Source organism: Mizuhopecten yessoensis, unplaced genomic scaffold (assembly GCF_002113885.1).
Source record: "Mizuhopecten yessoensis strain PY_sf001 unplaced genomic scaffold, ASM211388v2 scaffold11183, whole genome shotgun sequence".
NCBI classification, from domain to species: Eukaryota; Metazoa; Mollusca; class Bivalvia; order Pectinida; family Pectinidae; genus Mizuhopecten; species Mizuhopecten yessoensis.
The window spans coordinates 623,087-644,229 of NW_018408921.1; the positions used below are offsets into that span (position 1 = coordinate 623,087).

The 21,143-nt window shown below is 33.5% G+C and overlaps 2 protein-coding genes across 2 annotated transcripts in view; one reads left to right on the forward strand and one right to left on the reverse strand.

Moving 5' to 3' along the window:
• The first annotated feature begins 8,142 nt into the window (after window positions 1-8,142).
• Window positions 8,143-13,950, forward strand: LOC110440463. The gene is made up of 6 exons (XM_021483565.1): window positions 8,143-8,670; window positions 11,170-11,466; window positions 11,967-12,048; window positions 12,374-12,514; window positions 12,961-13,241; window positions 13,632-13,950. The coding sequence occupies exons 1-6, from the start codon at window positions 8,626-8,628 to the stop codon at window positions 13,872-13,874; spliced, it is 1,089 nt and encodes a 362-aa protein (XP_021339240.1). The 5' UTR covers window positions 8,143-8,625; the 3' UTR covers window positions 13,875-13,950.
• Window positions 13,951-14,856: 906 nt separating this feature from the next.
• LOC110440510 (neuroglobin-like) overlaps window positions 14,857-21,143 on the reverse strand; it is a 47,217-nt gene continuing 40,930 nt past the window's right edge. Inside the window, exon 3 of the mRNA XM_021483630.1 lies at window positions 14,857-20,676. Within this exon, the coding sequence (XP_021339305.1) occupies window positions 20,527-20,676 (150 nt within the window). The 3' untranslated portion in view covers window positions 14,857-20,526. The remainder of the gene's footprint in view (window positions 20,677-21,143) is intronic.

Consider the following 21,143-nt stretch of genomic DNA (forward strand, 5'->3'; position numbering starts at 1 on the left):
AAAAATAATAAAGTACCTAGTTATAATTTGAAATTTAAAATAATTTGTTTCATATGGATAAAGAACACTTTTGAAAACTAAGCTGAAATTCCATGTCAACAAATGTGAGTTCGAGATAAACGATATATTTTAGATCTGTGTTCGAGTTACATGTAGCTGTTTATAATAATGATAATACTACTTTGAAATATTTTGACTGTTATATACACAGTACAAACAGACTTTATCATTATAAATGATACGATATTAATGTTATGTAAGATTTAATGCCGCTCTTATGTGAAAGATAAATATTAATTTTATATAAGATTTAATGCAGATCTTATGTGAAAGATAAATCGTTTTCTTAAGAACCATCACCATGTTGCCTACAGCGTCGTTCATTGCCAATGTAGTGTAACGAAATATATACATACTGTATGTCTGATTTTCAGAAAGTCGATTCTAAAAAGTTGTTGGACCGACTATAAACACCATTAATATGATCGACTTTAAATTATGAGTTATTACATGACGTTAAATGTCATTTTCATTTTTCCTTTTTGTCAGACTCTTCCAATGTTCATCCACTTTCCATTAATTAGAATTTTGATATTCACAAATTAAGACTATTTTAAAATTAGATGTAAGACGATTAAAAATGATAAAATAATAAAGTGTTTGTCGTATGGGTATGTGGTATTTTATTTGGATATCTAATGTTGAAAAAAGGAACAATTAATTAATTGAAGTATTTGTGATTCATCATCCAAACAATATTGTTCTTTATCTCAATTATTGTATTAATGTTATATATATTCGTTCATGATGTAAATCACATTTATTTATATGAAAATGAATTTTTGCTTTTGGGATTCTGACACGCAAACTAATTCTTTTTTAAGGGTGTTACCTTAAGCTACATCATATACGTATTTCAGTCTGTCTGTGCAAGATATTAAAATCATGATTAGTCTTACCCGAAAGTATTAATCCGCAACAAGCTAATTATGATATATCAGCGAGAGATTTGACTTTACAATGTAGCTATCTTAATGTACCATTATCAAATACCAATATAGTTATGTCTCGACGCTATTATTAATTAGATATTAAGTGTTGATCAGTGATATATATGTAATTGTCATTTGAGCATTTTTCACTGCAGTGAAAAATATATATAATGGTGTTTGTTTTTTTACTTCAGTTAGAAATATTTAAATGGTGTTGTCATTGCAATGAGATATATCGCAATACTTTCTCGGATTTTAACCAATGAACACAAATAATTTAAAACAAAATGAATTTGATAAGCAATCAGAAAGTTTAAATTTCGCGTATTCAATATTTTCCTTGATTGTGCGTCATGAAAGTCCGACGCCATAAACTGATCTCACACACCTATCCACCTTTCCTATCCAATATCATTTATATTTTACACATATTGCAAGTTAACTTCATAATTTTACATGCTGGCACTTGTAAATGAGATAGCTAACGAAAAACTCATCCTCGATACTACTGGGGTTGCTTTCATTTACGCTTTCCGCACTGAAAGTAAGTGTAACCCATGGAGTGTAGAGAATGCGGAAACCAATAAATAACCCTTATTTGTGTATGCAAGGACGTGTGGGCGCGCATTTGAAGAGCATGAACCAATAATGACGTAAATTGAAAATGACTGTTTCATATGCTAGAATTGCCAAGTATGTAAAATGGGATGGTTTTAAACCATACGTGTTTCTCTTAAGAGATTTATATTGCTATATTGCTGCTCAATGGAAAGCCATTTTGGCATTACTTCAACGATAATCATCCCTAGATTGTGTATACATTGAATAAAATATTTTAGAAAAGGAGAAATTGTTGCTTATAATAAATAAAATATCGATTGTGTTACATGCATTGGTCTTGTGCCCTCTATTTGTGAACACAAAAGCGACCAAAATAAATCTGCTGCACCCTTTGCAATGTTTAGAATTTTTTAAATTTCTTTCTAATTTCCTTTTCTTTCCTAGCGCATTTCTTGACAAGACCTCACTTTAAGCTTTATTGTTGAATGTTCGATCAGGTGATAAAAGCACGATATTTCAGTGAGATGGCACTTTAAAGTCGGCATTAGATCCGCGCTATCACAAGCAACGTATCCTGTCCCCGGCACACATACACAAGTGTACGAATACACAGCACATGGGGGTACGTCCTTAAATGACCTAAGCAGTCAATAGGACGTAAATAAAACCAAAGCAATGTTTAAAATCTCAACAACATATTATTTAAGAATCCCCGTACCACTGCCAAAAACTACGCATGATCACAGTTTTGATAAATTATTTCTGAAAGGTAAATCATACCGAATTTCAAATGGTTATATAATCTCTCTAACAGATTGAACTACGGAAGTGTTAAGGGGGAGGGGGCGGTTACTGTTAATTCGAAAGAAAAACAGTGCAGTGGGTCGGGGACCCTTAAATAAAACAACATTAAGCTCAATGATCTCTAAACTACAACATAAGTTTACTTATCTCAGTTATATAAAGCTACACAAGTTACATGATCTTACTTGTAAAACATTGCATACCCACAATAGCACATGAAGTAGGAGAACGGAGTTTTCCATACAAATGTTTTATATACCAAGTTGAATTATACGAAACAGGAATGACAGAGTTATGTCCCTTTTTTATTTAATTCTGATATCAGAAATATAAAGATTGATTTCCTAGAGGTGATAATGTTGGGTAATTCTCAGCTTCAACATGCCTACCCGCCTAATCAGCGGATTATACTCTACATAATTCTGCAGTAAATTAACCTAGTTCTTACAAAAATCGTTGTTAGTCAAAAGTACAAAAAAAAAGAAGTCTTAAAAAAAAGATAGAAGTCTTCGACACCTACAACTGTGATATTTATACATATACGTGTACATGTAGATGTTCAATCGTGTAGCTTCTACAATAAAACCAGTCAATCATCAGTTTGCACAGTTGTCTGTAAACGTACATGTTTTGGCGGTGTTCTTATATAAGCGCTTTTCGTCTCTAGATATTGTGCTAAATTATCACTGCACTAATTAAAGTTTCTGTATATATTTTTTTATTGCACATGTTGTAAGTGCGCCAATTAACCGATGTGCTTATCTGTTAAAAGTCGAAAATAGGCTTAAGTTGGTGTCTGCTGAAATAACAACTTTTACAGTATTAACTGAAATGAATACCTTAGCGTATAAACTTGCGCTGAGGATACCATCCTCGATATCCATGGGTTACGATCACCTTCGCTCTCTACACCCCTGGAATATATCATAGCAAAATTGAAGGCATGGTGGGCGCCACCTTGTTGATGAGACAAGAAGACTATATCGATCCTTTGAAGTACATCAAAAGAATCTCGCGGTCACGTAAGGGTAAAAATTGACAGGCTTTTAAGGCGGGTGTCTCACCTTTGTAATCTTCAAAGGACAGCTATCAGCCTAGCGATTGGTCAGGTGGTTTTTTTACCCGAGACCAATCAAACAGCTTTCTTCGTGCCTTCAATTTGTCTATGACATATTCCAGGGGTGCAGAGAGCGAACGTGATCGTAACCCCTGGATATCGAGGATGTGAGGATACATTTTCACTGTGTTCAGTTTGATTTGAATTACTGTGATTGATGTGCCCTCGTTAGATTCTGTTATTCCATCTCTTTATTTGCGAATTTTGTTGGAAAAAGTTGTTTCTCACTACAGTTTCAGTTACATGCAGAAAACGATTAATTCGGTCAGAACTCGGGATTCGAACAAAACAAATATGATACAGTAATTTCTTATCACTCAGCTATGCGCTGTATCAATTAAGATATTCGGACTATTGAAATATATGAGCGTTTTCATTAAGGCTGACATTGTTCAAATAGGACGCATTCCTGTGACTGCAAAGTTACATGAAGTATAAATAATCTATTGCTTAACATCAACATATCTAAAATGTGCTTATGAATTAGATCATATTTTCAGAGATACTTATCGTCAACAACGTTACTGCAACATTTCATTTAATTTAATCATTTCGGAATATTTAATTAATCAATTAATATTTACATTGCTTTATACTGATAAATGTTGACAAGATGCATGTTAATCCTATTATTAAATTTAATCCTCGTTCAAACAACAACAAAACAGTATTCATCTTTCTGGGTGGTTTCTTTCTAATCCAATCTTCACAATACTTTACAAACGACCGTTTTACTAAATAGTGGAACAGCCATTTTTGCGGTACCAGGTCGTATCTTCCATGATATCTAGTTCCGTCACACGATGGATTGGGTTGTTTGTGTTTTACGTCCTATAAACAACTAGGGCCCCGATCAGGCGATGGAAACGTCAAATATAACAATATAATGTATAATTTCGATGCATTAGATTTACGTCATATGATGTAATGTGTAAGTATCTGATGATTTTGAATAATTCCCTTGACCTTTTCTTTGGAAGCTCGTTGTCAGTATAATTAACAGGGTGGAGTGACATTTATCTAAGATATATTCAACTGACAAATAAGCTCACAAACTGATATGATTAAAAGATTAATGTGAAATCAAATACTTTTCTTGGGGTTTCTAATTTCGTTGATTTTGTCGGTAATCTTCAACCACGCATTCATATGTCAACGATGTAACTACAAATTTTATATAGTGCAATTCTTAATTTAAATGGGTACTAGTAATACACGAATTTATGTTCCCACGGAATGGTGTTTTTCGACAAACCACGAGTTGGGCCCCATGAGTGTATCTTGTTTCACACTTATTTGCAGGATAAATTATTTTTGGATTAATTCGAATAACATTCTTTTATTGTTTTATTTACATTTAATACTGAATGAAGATATATGCATATAATTTAATCTTGCTTGTAACAAGCATTTCCATTGGCTTAAAAATCTATGTTATCAGCCCATAACATAAAAAATGACTTCGCAATTTGTAACGTCGCTTTTGATTGGCTGATACAGCAGCGCAATAATATCTAGGAGGAAAGAGTACACCAATACAAGTGGATTTCCACAGGGATTGTGTATAGTAGATTAAATTAACTTGAATATATTTTGCATGCTATCGAGCTATAACACAAAAAACCGGAGTGTACTCTCATAATAAACCGCGGTTTATTAGAGTACACTCCGTTTTTTTGTGTTATATCTCCATAACATAAAAAATATATTCAAGTTAATCCTTAAGTATTTTGTTTTTATTTTGCGAATATCAGCCATGAGGAATAATTAGTCTGAAGCAACAAAAAGTAATAGTATCTATTTTCGAAGTAATTTTGAACATGAGCTACATGCCTTTAAAATTTGTAAAGGTATTTTAAGATTTCCCTTATTCGTCAGGAATGTGTTTCTTGTGAAAGATGATATCTGCCCACCTGTTGTAAAAATCAGACAAACATGAAAAGATAGTCAAATGACTTTGTAATGACAGTTGCCCATTGACAGATATTATAGTTTAATTACTCGAACAGATATGAAAGCAGTTCATCTGAGCATGTATTTTTGACAAATTTCTGTCCAGCACGAGTGCTTACTAGGCGTCCACATTATCACTATTCTCCCATGACGAAGAAGATGAGTTTTCCGATATTAATTCATCCTTAATACTGTTTTTGAAATATTTTCTCATATTACATTTGAAGTCACAAAATTAAGATATATCATTCTATGATGACGAAGACAAAATACCCGTTGCATTAACCTTGTCAGCTTTATCACCTACTTAGCTCAATTTTTAAATTTTAAAACAAAATAGTCTCACTCTAGGACTCAAAATGACAACGCGTAAATATTATACATAGTACAGTAATACTCATAATTCTGCATTTGTTTTGAAAAAGAAATAAAATGTAACAGCTTTTACTTTACATATCTTTAAGCTAGAGAAACTTGATAAAACTGGATTCAAATGAAATGAAAAAAAAATGAAGTTCTGCACATGTCATTTTCCCACGTTTAAGAACCTATAAAACAGTCAATCTGTGAATCACTTTACCTGTATTTTGGGCAGGTAACGGTCTTCTCGTAGTTGTGGGAGATCTGCTACCTTGGCGCTCAATTATAGTACTTTATGTTCCGAGGAAAATGCCGCTTGCAAAAGGGGTATGGTAGATTAGTCACAGAAGGGCAGTCGACCGTGAAACAATTATAAGCTGTGGCTATTGGATGACACATTAATAGATATTTAAAACAGTGTAACAGCTGGTAATCACTCCTCTGCTTGTTGAGGCAAATTTTTAAAGCATTGTTAGCTTGCCATATATTTAACCGATCTTGTCAAAAAGCTTTTTGGAAGAAATGTCTCAAAAGTTTAAACTATTTGTATATGCTCTCTCTTTCGATAATTATTTTGTATCCTTTTACATGCAGATTTAATTTTGAATTTCAATATTTTCGAAATTATACAAGAAGAAAAATCTGTTATGACTTGTTCTATAGCTGACCATGCGTTTAAGATCTGGGTCCAGATGACATGTTCATTACTTGATTTAGAAGAAGATAAGGGGTTGACATGTATAATTTCATATTACTAAAAAATAAAGTATGAACCTATGTACTTATTAGTAACTCAACGGTTTCTCATTACTCTATTATATTTGAATCGTTATAACGCGAAACTCAACTTACCTGTAATAGTTGCCAATATAACAAGAAACTGAAATATGTATGAAATATAATGTTTCCTCGCTGTTTGCTTTTAAGATTGACAGTTTTCGCGGTTAAATTAAAACCATAAATATGGCTCAACGAATAAAACAAACATGCATAAAGTCAAATGTCTTAAGTTGAGAGACTTCGGGTCCTGTTTATGATTTCTTTCACGATGTATTTAACATTTGTTTTGTAATTATTGTATATACATATTTGGATGTTGTGTTATTGTTTTGACTTAAGGTCAGTGTACATACTATCGATCTAAATTATTAGATTGAAACTTTGGCTCTTATATTTGTGCCACGCTTTTTAAATCTCCATTTGCCAAGAATCACAAGACAAATGAGGCGGGAATTATTTTCGGACCAGTTAAAAAAATCACTAATAAAATCTCAGTTTTTAATATTGTAAAACGTACATTTATTCCACTAATTAGTATATGTTATTGACATTTAGGAAACCAATTCTATGTTTTAATCTTACAAAACAAGTTTAAACATCATCCATGCATGACCATATTAACTTATATGATATAAATATGTATCACGTATTCCCATATGTTCAAAAAATGTCAAATATTAAAGCTGCTACGACACGAAAACAGAAATAATTTGAAAGTTTGTCTCAGTCAGTAATCTGTTAATTTAAATATGACATATAAAAACTGTTAACACTTCAAATACAAAATATAATGGATGGGATGTCTTATAAGTAATGTTTTTGTTATAACATTTTCTCTTCAGTTCGCGTAATTGTATTCGTATAGACTTTAAGCTAATTCCTGTCTTTGCAATAATGGCGCTTGGGCATATTTTTCTTATTTTACTCTGAGTCAAATTGTACACAAACCTTTTATCAACGGGAATGTTTTGTGTCTAAGACACAATAGTTTGTTTTTGTTCCTCGAGTTTTTTACGATTATCTTGTTTAAAGATTGTATCTAAACAGTAAGAAACGATGTTAAATAGATGTAAACCACCACCGTTCACAAGACCACCGACGAGGTATGTTGTCGACAGCCTGACTAACTCAGCTGTTAGTGATCACAAATTTATCATCTCAGAATATCTAAAAATATATTGGAGGTTATCCCTTAAAATGCATTCTGAATAAAATCTTATCACCCGAAAACAAGGAATATGGACTTATTTGAATTTATAAATATTTGAATGAAAAGTAATGCACTTTAAATACTATGTAAATAGTGTAAAGATAGCTAATATTTTTGCCTGTCGGGCGTAGAAGCTTCGCACCGTACATGTTAAAAGCATATAGCTAATAGCAGTCTTCAAAAATATTGGTTGTACATCACGACTCACAAAAACGGGCCAAAGCCAATCTTACAACCTAACATAGCTGTCAAATCAGATAATCCCATACGCTCACTGGAAAGGGATAAAAGGCATATTCACTGACCTAGAACGTAACCGAAAATACACCCAATCAGTTTTTAAATTGCCTCTTTCCAATCTAGCTTTCACCTTTTAAAGGTAACTCGTTTCTCACCTGTTCGAATTGCCTTATCCCGTTTTACCTGTTGATTTTACCTGTGCAGGTAGTCCGTCTTCCACCTGTTGTGGTTGAAATACGAGTTGGAGCTGAAGCAGCAGGTGATAAGAATACTGTTGAGAGATCGGCAGGTAGAACAACATGTGTGAAGCGTGCGGTCTACAACAACAGATGAGGGATGTTTGCCATCTGACGACTGAAGCGATTTAAGTGTCGTATCAAATCCATCTTATTAATTACCTGAAATGTACAGATTTTTTTACGAGGCCTTCGTTAATAATAAATAAACAGGAATACAGAAAAGCTGCTCAGTTGGAATATGCACCTCAATCAGACGACTTATAACGGACGGTGTCAACATCTATATCTCATATATTATTAATATACACTATAAGGTATAACAGGACTGTTTGTGATACCATTATATTCAGTTATATATTATTCATTGATATGGAAGAGAAAAGAGATTATGAGGAATACAGCATTCCATTAAAGGTGAGTTGCTAAAATTTATTAACTTAATTAATTATTCATTTCCAGTAATCCTGCTTTATACTATTTCTAGACACTTTTGTCTTGTGATAGTAAACACAATGTTACTTTGATCTCCTCTGACAATTACGAATCAGTGTCTGAACCAGTATAAGTGTTTACTTGTTTTTCTATTACATTTCATATATTTAGGTTAGCGTTAAGGCCATAAACACTTAACTGCCGATTGATAAAATACAAAGGTATGTTTTGGAACATTTGAATACCTTAATGCATTCCTACGTAGTATAAAAATATGTTGTGTCATAAAAATAATTGTACACATTTCCGTGTTTGAGGACCAACTAGACAGAAGGTTGTTTTATAAATAGCTTGGTTTGATATGGAAATGAGCATATAGTTATTCTTAGGCACTCGGTAGAGAGTCGTGACGAAGCGAAGCGGTCTGTTTACATTTATCTGAGTAATAGAGATGAACAGTTTTGATAACACGTGCACCTCGATGCCGTCACACATAACAAACCTCTTGTCAGTTTCAAGTTATTAACTTTAATATTAATAAAAAAAAAAGACCTCAAAAAGATTCCAAATTAAGTGCAGTGGACATTGCTGACGGGAAAACTTGATGAAATTGAAAAAACTTTGAAAAGATATCAAATAACTTTATGAACAAGAATTTAGGTAAAGGTCAATATAAAAAGGGTTTGTACATATATTGAAGACAAGATATTTTTTAAATCTTAAATCATATTCTCGAAGGTTTCCGTATAGATTATTTTAACAACCCTATGGCACTTTTTAATTGTATTTACAGCAGTTATAAAATGTGTTTACATTACATGTAATGAGCAATTGGTGTGGTTCATAACTTTGATACATGTACATTCCTATCTTTCTGTTGCTGCTAACTTATTGAAGAAAACATTACTTAAACTAGTTTTGCTTCAATAATATAATTTTGTTAGCATTGCAATGTCAAATTCCATTCCAGTGAGAATCAGTTTAAAACGAAATGAAGAAAAATTTCCCACAATTTAACAATTTGTTTATCAGATAAAATCGCCAGTAATACACATCACATTGAAAAGACCCTGTTGTATATATACACTTACCGTCAAGGTTAAATAGGATTGCCTTAAAGCTCCCACATCTGAACCATTCAATCATAGCAGAGCGTCAACCTACACTTGACTGACTGGTAACAATACACGGCAACGTCTTCAGATACACAGAATACCAAAGAAGCTATATTAGGTAATAAGAGATATTTTAAATACGCCTTGTGAATATAATTAGTTTAAACTCCCCCGCATGCGCAGGTTTACAAGTTAGCAGCAAAGGTATGAGATTCAAACTTTTAGTTGGTATACGCTAAACTGTTAATTATATAAGGAACATCCATTTTCGGGAGCTTAAATCTAGCCAGGTCCTATGTACCTGATATCGATATCCTCTTGTTAAAGATGACGACGCCGGAATTGATCATTTGATACTCTTAAATAATATAACCAGAATGCACACCATTCTAAATCGAAATGCATTTTATTGAACTTATATATATCCACTTGATATAACATGAACTGTATCTTAAGAATGCACAGGTTTTCACTTTATGTATCAGGGGTGTAGTAGGGATATACATTTTGTTTAAGCATTTCGACAAGAAAACGGTTAAGCCACCTCTACGAGGCGCAAGGTTTCACGGCAGGGAGGGTACGGGATGATGGGTTTGGTTCATATTGTTTAACGTTCTGTTTACAGCTAAGGTCAATCCTGCAAGTCGGGGAACGAGAAAATAATACACATGATGCTACCCACGACATGTATCGTAAGAGGCGACTAATGTGCTTAACCCCTGCATAATTGGGGATTTGCTTTTGTGGCCTCTACTTGGGGACAAAAAACCGACCAAAATAAATCTGCTAACTAATTGCAATAATTGGGATCTTTATCTTTCTCTCCACTTCTAACTACCTCTTATTATTTAGCGTCTTAAATCACATTTGTGTTACACATTCGCCCAGTTTAGGAGAGTGAATGGGTTCTGTCCCTAAGTCGGGACATACCAAAATGATAGTTGTTATTCCCTGCTTAACGTTCAGTATTAGAGGAAATAGCATCAACTGTGCGCGGGTGGTATCTTGGTGCATTTGCCTCATTGCGATAGCTCAGATCTGCTGCCGAATTTAGAGTGCTACTTCATTAAAATACTATGCCGAATGCAATCCAGCACAATATTCCGTCCGGTCACATTATACTGGCAACGGGTTCACCAGCAATAACCTTGATAAATTGTTAAGATGTCTTAATGACGTAACGTTCACATCGCTTATATTTAAACATTACACCAGTTGGATGGGGCAAAAGGCGAAATTTAAAATGCAGCTAAAATTTCCAAGTATACAGTATTGCATCGTATTGTATTTGTTGCCAAAACCTTATTCATACAATTTTTTCTATTTATTTATTCATTTTTTTTAATAAAATTCCTCTTTTTTTTAGGATTCCCCTGGGCTACATGATTGCCCTCAGTTTGTCTATTCTGTGGACGATGGGACGCTTCCTTCCAATATTCGGTCAGTGTTTTTAACCAAGGTTCAACTGACGAGGGAGTATCAGAGGTCACGTGTCTGCTTGGAAACGTGCTGTAATCGACCTAAGGACACAGACGAAAAGACAAGAAGGAAGAGGAAACTGTGGTTGATATGCGGCCTGGTAGTCGTGATAACGGCATTTGTTACTGCCTTTGCTGTCTGGGAACTTCTACGAAAGACGTCTCAAAATCCTCCTGTACAGCAGGTTTGTCAAATTTTCCACAGAAAGTTCATGTCGTTTCAAATATTTATTATTAGAAATCTAACAGTAAACTGATGCCGTTTGGTACATATTAATATTAATTCATTTAGGGCTGTCCTCTTGTTTCTCGAAAGTAAATGATAAATAGTGCTCACGTTTCTCTCATTATCACAGAAATGTGACCTCGATTATCACATAATAATGAGAAATCACACAGAAAAGTTAACTCAATTATCATATAATAATGAGAAACCACACAGAAAAGTTAACTCGAATATCGAACGTAAATAAGAAATCGCACAGAAATGTGACCTCGATTATCACATAATAATGAGAAACCAAACAGAGAAATGTGACCTCGATTATCACATAATAATGGGAAACCACACAGAAATGTGACCTCGATTATCACATGCCAATGAGAAATAGCACAGAAACGTCTATTTCCAGTCAAAATTAAGCAATTGAGTAATAATATTATGACAATGTTTTTACTTTAACAGTGGGATATGAAAGAACATGCTAGTGATGTTCAAGAACACGAAGAAGAGCGCGTATCAACACAACCAATTACCAAAACACAATGTAAGTTGACAAAAGCATGACACTGTGTCAAACCTTGGTCGAAAAGATGCTCTCCGATTTAAGATAACTCCTTTTCTGATTTCCCTTTAAAAAGAATTCAAATTAGTTGCGTAACGCGATAGTCGAAAAAGATAATTTGTTTCACCCCTAATTTGCGCAATTTCAATGTTTTAGAGGAATTCCATATACTCCAGGTACGGAATTTCATCTATATTTCTTTTTATTACGTTATATCCTCATATCAAAAGGATATTGAATTTATCATGGTTTATCAGCATTCAGTTATTCTCGAGTTTCAAAACATATTCTTGTTTTGTTATTACAGCTGTCGGGGACAAAATGAATTTCCATCGGACACCGTGTCGCAAAATCTGCTGGGATTTTTCAGCTTTTAAGTTTAGATCAAAATGTTTGGACGGAGTTTGTAGGTGTGGAGGATACGGGTACAACTCTGATACCTGCTTACGTAAGTAGTTCTACAGCTCTAGCGTCAGCCTTGCTAAATCGACCATAATAAGAGTAACATTGCTGTGTTCAGAATATACACGTTTTGAAATTGCACATTGATTGTTTTGGTAGAAGTTCCAACTATGAGTTTTTTTCTGTTAACATAATATTGCTACCTTGGGGTCATATAATCGTACCAAGGACCATAAGTCAAAGAGGGAACCCCCCGATTCTGCAGCGGTGCTCTCAATTGTCAGCTCATACATACATACATACATGCAAAGGAACAAAGCAGAAAAAGCTCATTTACAAATTACAACAATAACATAATTTGCATAATATTAAAAAATTGCAGTATCAGTATTAGACATGTCATATCCAAATGAGCTTAATGTATTCATCAACATTTGCAAAATGATAATTTTGAAAAATAATGTTTGTATGTATACATTTTTACTTTTGCAGCTGATATTGACGGATGTATGATGCAAAATGATGACGTCACTCATGCACAGGCTTCTAAAAATGGCGAGAGAATGTCACTGTACAGCTGTAAGCAAAAGAGATTGGAAGGAAACGCCATTCACGTGTTCAGTGTCTTTGGAATGGGAGATTCGGAGGGAACAGTTATCGAATTAAAAGGAGCAAAGAACGATGAAGATATAACATTAGTCCTGTCCAGCTACCAGAAAGTTAGCTGGGTCGTTCAGCTCAAAGATGGAGTCCGAATAGGTAAAATTATAATGGTAAGTTTCTTTTTAATTTATGTATTTAATCTAACAATCAACACAAAACAGTCATACAGGTCCAATGGCAGAAGAGGGATAAAATGCCGACGTACAAAGATCAAGAAATGGAAATATAATGGCTGAAGTATAAAAGGCTGATGTGCCAAGAGATGTAGCAATGCTTATACATTACAGGAAAAATTGAAATTTTAATAGTCGTATGTGATTAAACATTCGGTGTATTTGAGTTTAAAGGATATTAAGTAATACCGTCATTTTGTTCATATTCCTCGTATCAATTAGCACAACTTTGAACCTAAATAGGAGCAATATATTAATGATTGCATATTTCTAAAATAATATGAAAACATGGATGTTGAACTAAATTTGTTATATTGCATTTTGCAGATGCAGACATCGAGTTCAGGGGAGTCAGGCCTCGTTTTAGAAGGACTAAAAACATTAGAAAACCCGACAGTTATGTCATATAAACGACAGTCTGGATATGGGGATGATCGAGATGGAGGTCACACGGTACAGTTAATACAAGCAATCACACAGGAAGTTGGACAAATCACAACTTTCACCGGAAGTAAATACGCGGATTATTTCAGTTTGAATTTGGCGCTGTCGTCGACAGAATCTTTGTAAATGTGATCAGTAACCATGCAACGTTTATACATATGATAAGTGCAATATATATATATTTGATGAACAATTTATTTGTGATGATATACTTATTAAATTTTGAAAATTATATTATTTCTTGCGTCATTTTCTTTTTAAACGGCACAATTGTTTATCAGTACTGCCTCCCTGTTACAATGTAAAATGCAGAGTGTAAAATGAAAGCCGTTTCTTGTCACCTCCTTTCTAAGCTGCATAGATCTCCGGATATGATAGTGTTGTTTGATTTATCTTGAATGCTTATCCTCTAACAGGTCAGTTTCATTCATGTTGGCAAATTTGCGACAAAGTTTTCTGAAAGTTACCCTTTTCCATAAAATATTCTAAAATATAAAAGATAGTCCAGATTTCTGATTTAAATACAATTTCAATTACTCAATATTTTCTATAAATTTAACAACCAAATTTTAATACATTTTAAAAAAATCAAAAAAAACTTTGTTAATAATAATATCAACCTTGCTTTCTAATTGGTTTTCGTTTGATTGAGTAGCCTAAATGGCAGTACCGGGTGTATGCTCCCCAGGGAGTTGAGAAAGAAATTGGTAGCTAAAGCCCTATAACCACGGGTAATAATGTGTGATCCGCTTTGAGAGGACCTACGACATAGGTTGTGATAAAGCAGTGTATAATAACCTCAAATTAGTCTTATTTACATGTTACCACAAGGGTATAATTTGCAAAATGGTTGATGTAAAAGAATGCACTTTGTTTCTGTTAACTTAAAGATGTGCAAACAAATAATGAACGAATGGACTGATTCTTCTGTCTATAAAAACCAATAAAAACATAAGAAACAATTGTATCTAAGTAGAAATAGGTTAATATACTAGTCGTCGAAAGAACAACACTGCAGTCATAACTGACCTAGATCGGATAGAAACGGTTATAGAACAATTTGGTTGGATGTGGTAATGTGTCGGTAAAATCAGGGGAAATGGTCCTTTTGCAGAAATAAATAAGGTCGGATAAAATGATAATAATAATGTAGAATGTGTATAGGTAGTGTATTTAATAGTTTACAAAAAGGTGCATACAAAACGTTTTATATCAGTTTGCACTGCAGTATAAATGTCTGGTTGTTAGCTTTTTAGTTCTGCAATAATCACGATCAAACACAAATATGCGCCTTGAAATAGTTAGTTCCATTTCTTTTTCCAAGATTGTAATGATATTCATCATATTTTTCGCAATTAAGATATCCGTAAATAACACTCGCCGAGCCGTTCCAGGAAAAATAAAAACAAATAAAATCTATTCAAATGGACGCTATATAATCTCAATTGTCCAGATGCGCTCAAACTGACAGAATTCATACAAATGATGCAGAAAATGGTGCTTCGGTAGTAAAAGTTATCTCCCGTTCATTGTACTGTGATACATTGCTCATGGCTACAAATCTATATTTGTGTTAAAATAAGCTTATTTTTTGCTTCATATGTCTGACATGCTGTGTTTAATCTCTTTCCCTAATTATTGAACACAAATCTCGGACCGAATCTTCATGAGTTTTCAATCCGTCATTTATTCATTGTGAACTCTTTGGGCCACTGTGGCAAAGTGATTAAGCGTCTGACAATCTGCTTCCACAAGCCCCCCACCACTGGGTCGCGGGTTCAAGTCCTACGTGGGGCAGGTACTGGCTATAGGTCGTTGGTTTTAATACGGGAACTCCGGCTTTCCTCCACCACAAAACCTGGCCATAGCTGTTGATAGGACGCAAAACACAAACAAACCAAACCAAACATTTTTCTCTCTTTCTCTCATAGAGTTACCATGCATTATATAACGGAATTCAAATTTTAATTATATAAATTTGATATTAGAATATGAATAATGAATATGAAACCTATTCATGTACATACATCAATGTAACTGCATCAAAAAAACGAAGGCATTATATGTGTTTAACGTCGTTTAAGTTCATATCATTGTACTACATACCTTAACATTTTCGCCGCAGTTAATTTTCGCCTTTTTCGGACTCCGTAGCGAGAGCGAATTTATCATCACATTAACTAGTAATAAACAACATAAGACGAAATTATAACTAGGGAAAATATGAATTTTACCGGCGAAGGTCGAAAGTTTGACTGGGCGAAAAGTTCCCGGCATACAGTATTTATTGACTTAATATACCATTAATTAGTAAGACAAATTGAATTCTCGTTACAGGTCAGGCCTATTGACTTGTTACTAAAAGTAAGGTACATATAAACTGAAGCATTGATTTTTCAATAACCATCTATGTGAACACATTGTACGTATTAAAATCCAAGTAGGTTCGTTGCAAGTATTCTTTGTTCATGCACGTTTATAATAATTCGTAAAAATGACACACATAAATTTCAGACTTCAGTTTGTGAACTTTCTTTTAAACAATCATCATCTTGTTGAAGTTTTAAAATGGATTTTGTTTTAAACTTAGTTATAATAGCAAAAGTTGTCCGACTCTGCTCAAGGAAAACGAAATTAAAGGCAAAAATATAAATAAAAACTCTGCAACATATTTCTTACGTGTCAATTATTTTACTTCTTCATTGTTTGCACAATACCAGATTAACGTACAATGATTACAAACAGTGTAATGAAACTTACCTAATCATGTGCTTCGGTATAAGGTTCATGTTGAGACTGTTTCTATGAATGTATTATATACATATTATATAATTATGTACGATATCTTTTATTAGAATATAGTGATGATTTTGTATTTCTGTTTCTTTCAACAGACCAATGTTTTCCGAAAACATGTGTTCTCTGACTTTCTGAACCGCTTTGCGACGACCTACGAACTAGGTTGTGATAAAGCGTTATATAAGAACCTCGAATTATTACTATTTTATTACTATAATGACGTGTCCTGCGGGATTAGGTTAGAAAGGTTTCATTTTTGGTATTTCATTGGCTTGAAAAACCGTAACATTCACTGGTAACTTTCCATTGATTTTCGATAGATTTTCGTAATGTATTCATGTTCTGATTCTTACTATTTAATTGTAGTTTTACAATTTAATTCTTACAGCAACGATTTATCAATAGAAAGAGAGTCAAAATAACATTTCATACAACTGAAACAAGGACGTTAATCCAATCAATTAGCCAATTAAAACATACAAATGTTTGTCTTAAACAAATGGTAGGTTACCTAATGTGTGATATATAACAATATATACTGTATAGTTGTTTATTCGTATGGGGAGAAGGAGGGGCTAATATATCGTTGTTGTCAGTTTATTTCGCAGAGACTAAAATTTGGTCAACATCGCCAGATGAAAATATCGTTCTCACGATCTGACGCTAACATTTGGGTGATAGGATTTATATACCAAATGTTTTGTGAAATTATAGTTAAATGCTATATTGAAATGTTTCATCTTCAATTTTTCCGCATTAAACGATAAACATATGTTTTTCTTTTAGGTATGACTATATATTTTCATAGAGATCATAATATATGGTATTGGTATTCGCTCATGTTATTTCGAGCTAGCTTGTGTGGCAGATAGCGAAATTAAATCCCTCGCGAACAATACCAGCTATACAGTAATCAACCTCGTCATCTTACAAAGTTTTTCAATTCTTCCATATCATTCAATGATATTTATACTCGTTTATAGAAAAGGGATCACAAACGGTATGTTAAGTAAAAGCAATGAATTATGAACTGATATAAGCAAAAAATTCAAATCAACCTATTCAATCAATATCAGGTAGCGGGAGTCTTGTGACCGTCAATCTTTGCTAAATACTGTATAACATGCAGTTTTCGCTGCAGTTTGATTTACGCCTTTGTCGCTCTCCGTAATGAGGGCAAACTTTTCATAACAGCGAATATAAGTAAATAGTCTAAAAGACATAGTAATTAAACGTAAAGGATAAACTTAATACTGGGCAAAAAATTATTTCATAGGCGCAAGGCGAAAATTTTCTGGTACACTGTATTGAAACAGCTGTATCAAAGAAACGACTTTGGGAAAGAAAACATATATGGCTACAACACACAGCAGAAACGTAGTAAGGTTACCAGACGAATGCTAGATTGATCACTAATGATCGAAAGTAAATCCGAATATGATCAGAGCAGTTTGTCGGATATTATAACATTGTGAGGACGAAACTAATGTTCTTTTTATTTACCTAGCAAAATTTCATATACATTTTTTTAATATTCAAAACATCGACAATTCGCAATCGATTCGTCACGCATTCGCAATATTAATTCAAACACGAGAATACACATTATGCAGTATTCAATAGAGTTTATAAACTACACATTATCAAACCATGTCCTTGAACAGTCTTTAAAGGTAAACATATCATGCACCAAACTACAATGTACATATATTATTTCTCTCTGTGGGAAGAAATCAGGGCTTCTTTTCCCTCTTCGGCCCCACTGAGAAAGTCTGTCCTGATAATGTCAACGTTTTCATCAAGAGTGAAGAAGGACCTGTATTCTCTGCAATTCGTTTATGACTAGTTCAAACAAGATCTTGGTTCAACACCTAAGACAAGCATACACATTCAATAGATTCCGTGTATTGTACAATTCCATTACAATCTAAAACTACATCGGTATTTTTTTCTATTTATAGAAGGCACACGTTGCAATGCATACTTTCATATGTATTTTACAGTGATCAATAATAATTGATTATACATTTTGAAAAACAAATGTCTCGACCTTGGCCGGATATCCGTCTAATCACGAACCTGAGTCATTTGTTTATTTCATTTAGGGACAATTTCGTTGACATGGAACTTACAATGAAATTGAAACATGAACAACTTTGAAATGATACTGACAGTGAAATTGAAACACGAACAACTTTGAAATGAAACTTACAATGGAACTGATACACGAACGACTTTGAAACGAAACTAACAATTCAATTTATTTCTACACGACGTTAAAATGAAACTTACAACAATAAGGATGCATAACGTCATTGAAATAAATTATCACTACATAGTTAACGCGTTGTTGTACAATAGTAATTAATACATGTGTTATGCTCAGTGACATGTAAATAAAAATAATGTATTATATCGATTGATATTGATTATAACGTATTAATCAATATATATGTGTGTGTGTGTGTGTAACATTTATTGACATAAGTTATCACATATATCTGCATATGTGTCCGTCAAATGATAATTCTAAGGCAGACAGACGTACAAACATCTACAAATAATCAGCTAATGGTTAAGGGATAATGTGTCACAGTTTCAAATCATACTCTAAACGAAAGCTGTTGATATAAAATTTATCCAAGAAAAAAAAAGAAAAAAACAGCACATAGTTTTGCGATAGTGTGTCATGTTCTCAAAGAATACTCTAAAACTATTAATATGAACTCTACCAAAAACAGTCTAAACATAAACAGCTAACGGTTCAATGTGGTTCATTGTTTCTAATCATAATCAAAATTAAGGCCTTTCACACAAACACTACCCAAGAAAATCTAAAACTTATCAGCTAATCGTTCAATGATAGTTTGAAAACAATTCAAATAACATCAGGATCATGAGAATATCTTTAAAAAAAACTAATGGTTCATTAAAAGTAAGTCATATTTTCGAATCTAACCAAATACTAGGATGCTAATATCTTGCAGGTCCTATGCCAAAAACCTTTGCCAATGCAGAAGACTGTACTTTCAGCCAGTTTTGCGAGACACAATGTTTATAAGCTTTTTTGCATATTCACTGTAATCCGTCTTCATCCGACCCTGTCTGCTGAAATTACATACCATCCAAATAAAAGGAAAAGGAAAACAACAGTCCAGTTGCCAAATACGACACGAGTATACTAAATTATTTCTCTGGCTGTGGTGAATATTTCATAAACACCACATGTTTTGGCTGAAGACTCGATAGCCTGTTGTGGTAAACACTTGCGAAAAGAATAATTCTGTCTTCTTATAAAGGTGTTCTATGTAAGGAAAACAGTATATTGAATTCAATAAATGATCATGTAACCTTTGATAATAAACTGATTTTAAACATATAAAAAGTAGAAAATAACATAAATGAGTAACAAAAAACCGAACAAAGACGAAGATAAAAACCTGTTCCCGTCGGTTCCTCAATGCATCGCCAATAAAATCTTCTCCTTCGATATTCTTCTTTAACTTTATCAACTGTTCTGTATTCCGTAATCTTAACAAATACCGAATAGTTCCTGCCTATTTTGAGAGTGAAAACAACGCACCGTCAATAAAATACGTTATTCATTAATATTTCGAAGGAATTCAAGTGTGACCGAACGAAAAATCTAATCTAATCCATGAATACTTATCCGTCATTTAATATCAATATTATCATTAACTGACATATTTGGAACATATCCTAAGGCAGCAATAATAGGTGTTTATATGCGATACGTCACAGTTTAATGATGTCATTAAAATATATGACAAACTGTACATTCCATTTGACCAAACAGCTCAAAATTTCGGTGATTCCTTGTGAGAATATTGCAATATTCGTCAAATAAAAAATTGCAACGTTGTTGAAAATGGTGTTGGTTCGTGAACTTTCAACTGCAAATCATAATGATGTCACCCTTTATTGACTTTGTGATGGAGATAATGCCGAAGGTGGAAACTCAACTTGTCTTGGTCGGTGTTGATTTCATACCTTTCGCCATATAATACGTCATTACACGGAAAAGCTTCAGCCATGACTCCCGAAGTTCCGGCGACCAAGAGTCTTTCAGGTGCGGTTCGATTGCGTACACAAATTGCATCCCAACCATCTGAAAATACATTTTAAAATACACATTTACATTTGAAGTGCATGTTCACAATCTACCAGATGAAATTTTATTGTTTTTTGTTAATTATTTCCATCCTTGTGAAACGCGGATCTGTTGTCGATTTCAAAATGCTACCTCTCTGAATTCCATGTCATCCAAAGGTAATTACAAACACATACCCCCTCCAGCACACATACGTACACAAACGCATACATTAACCAACCATATGGAGGTAAGTCGTTAACTTACCTAACTTGTTAATGGGACGTTTAACCTTCTACAACAAAACAAAACTAAGTTGCACTAAGGCAAAACATTCTCATGTAGGTCGACCTGCTATAACGAAGGGACAGCCTATCTAGTAACGTACCACTGCTATAAGGAGAGGGTATAGTAAGATGTTCCCTTGACAAATGTAATGTTGATGTATAATGCTAGTACATTGAAACTTATCACTGACCGGTTGT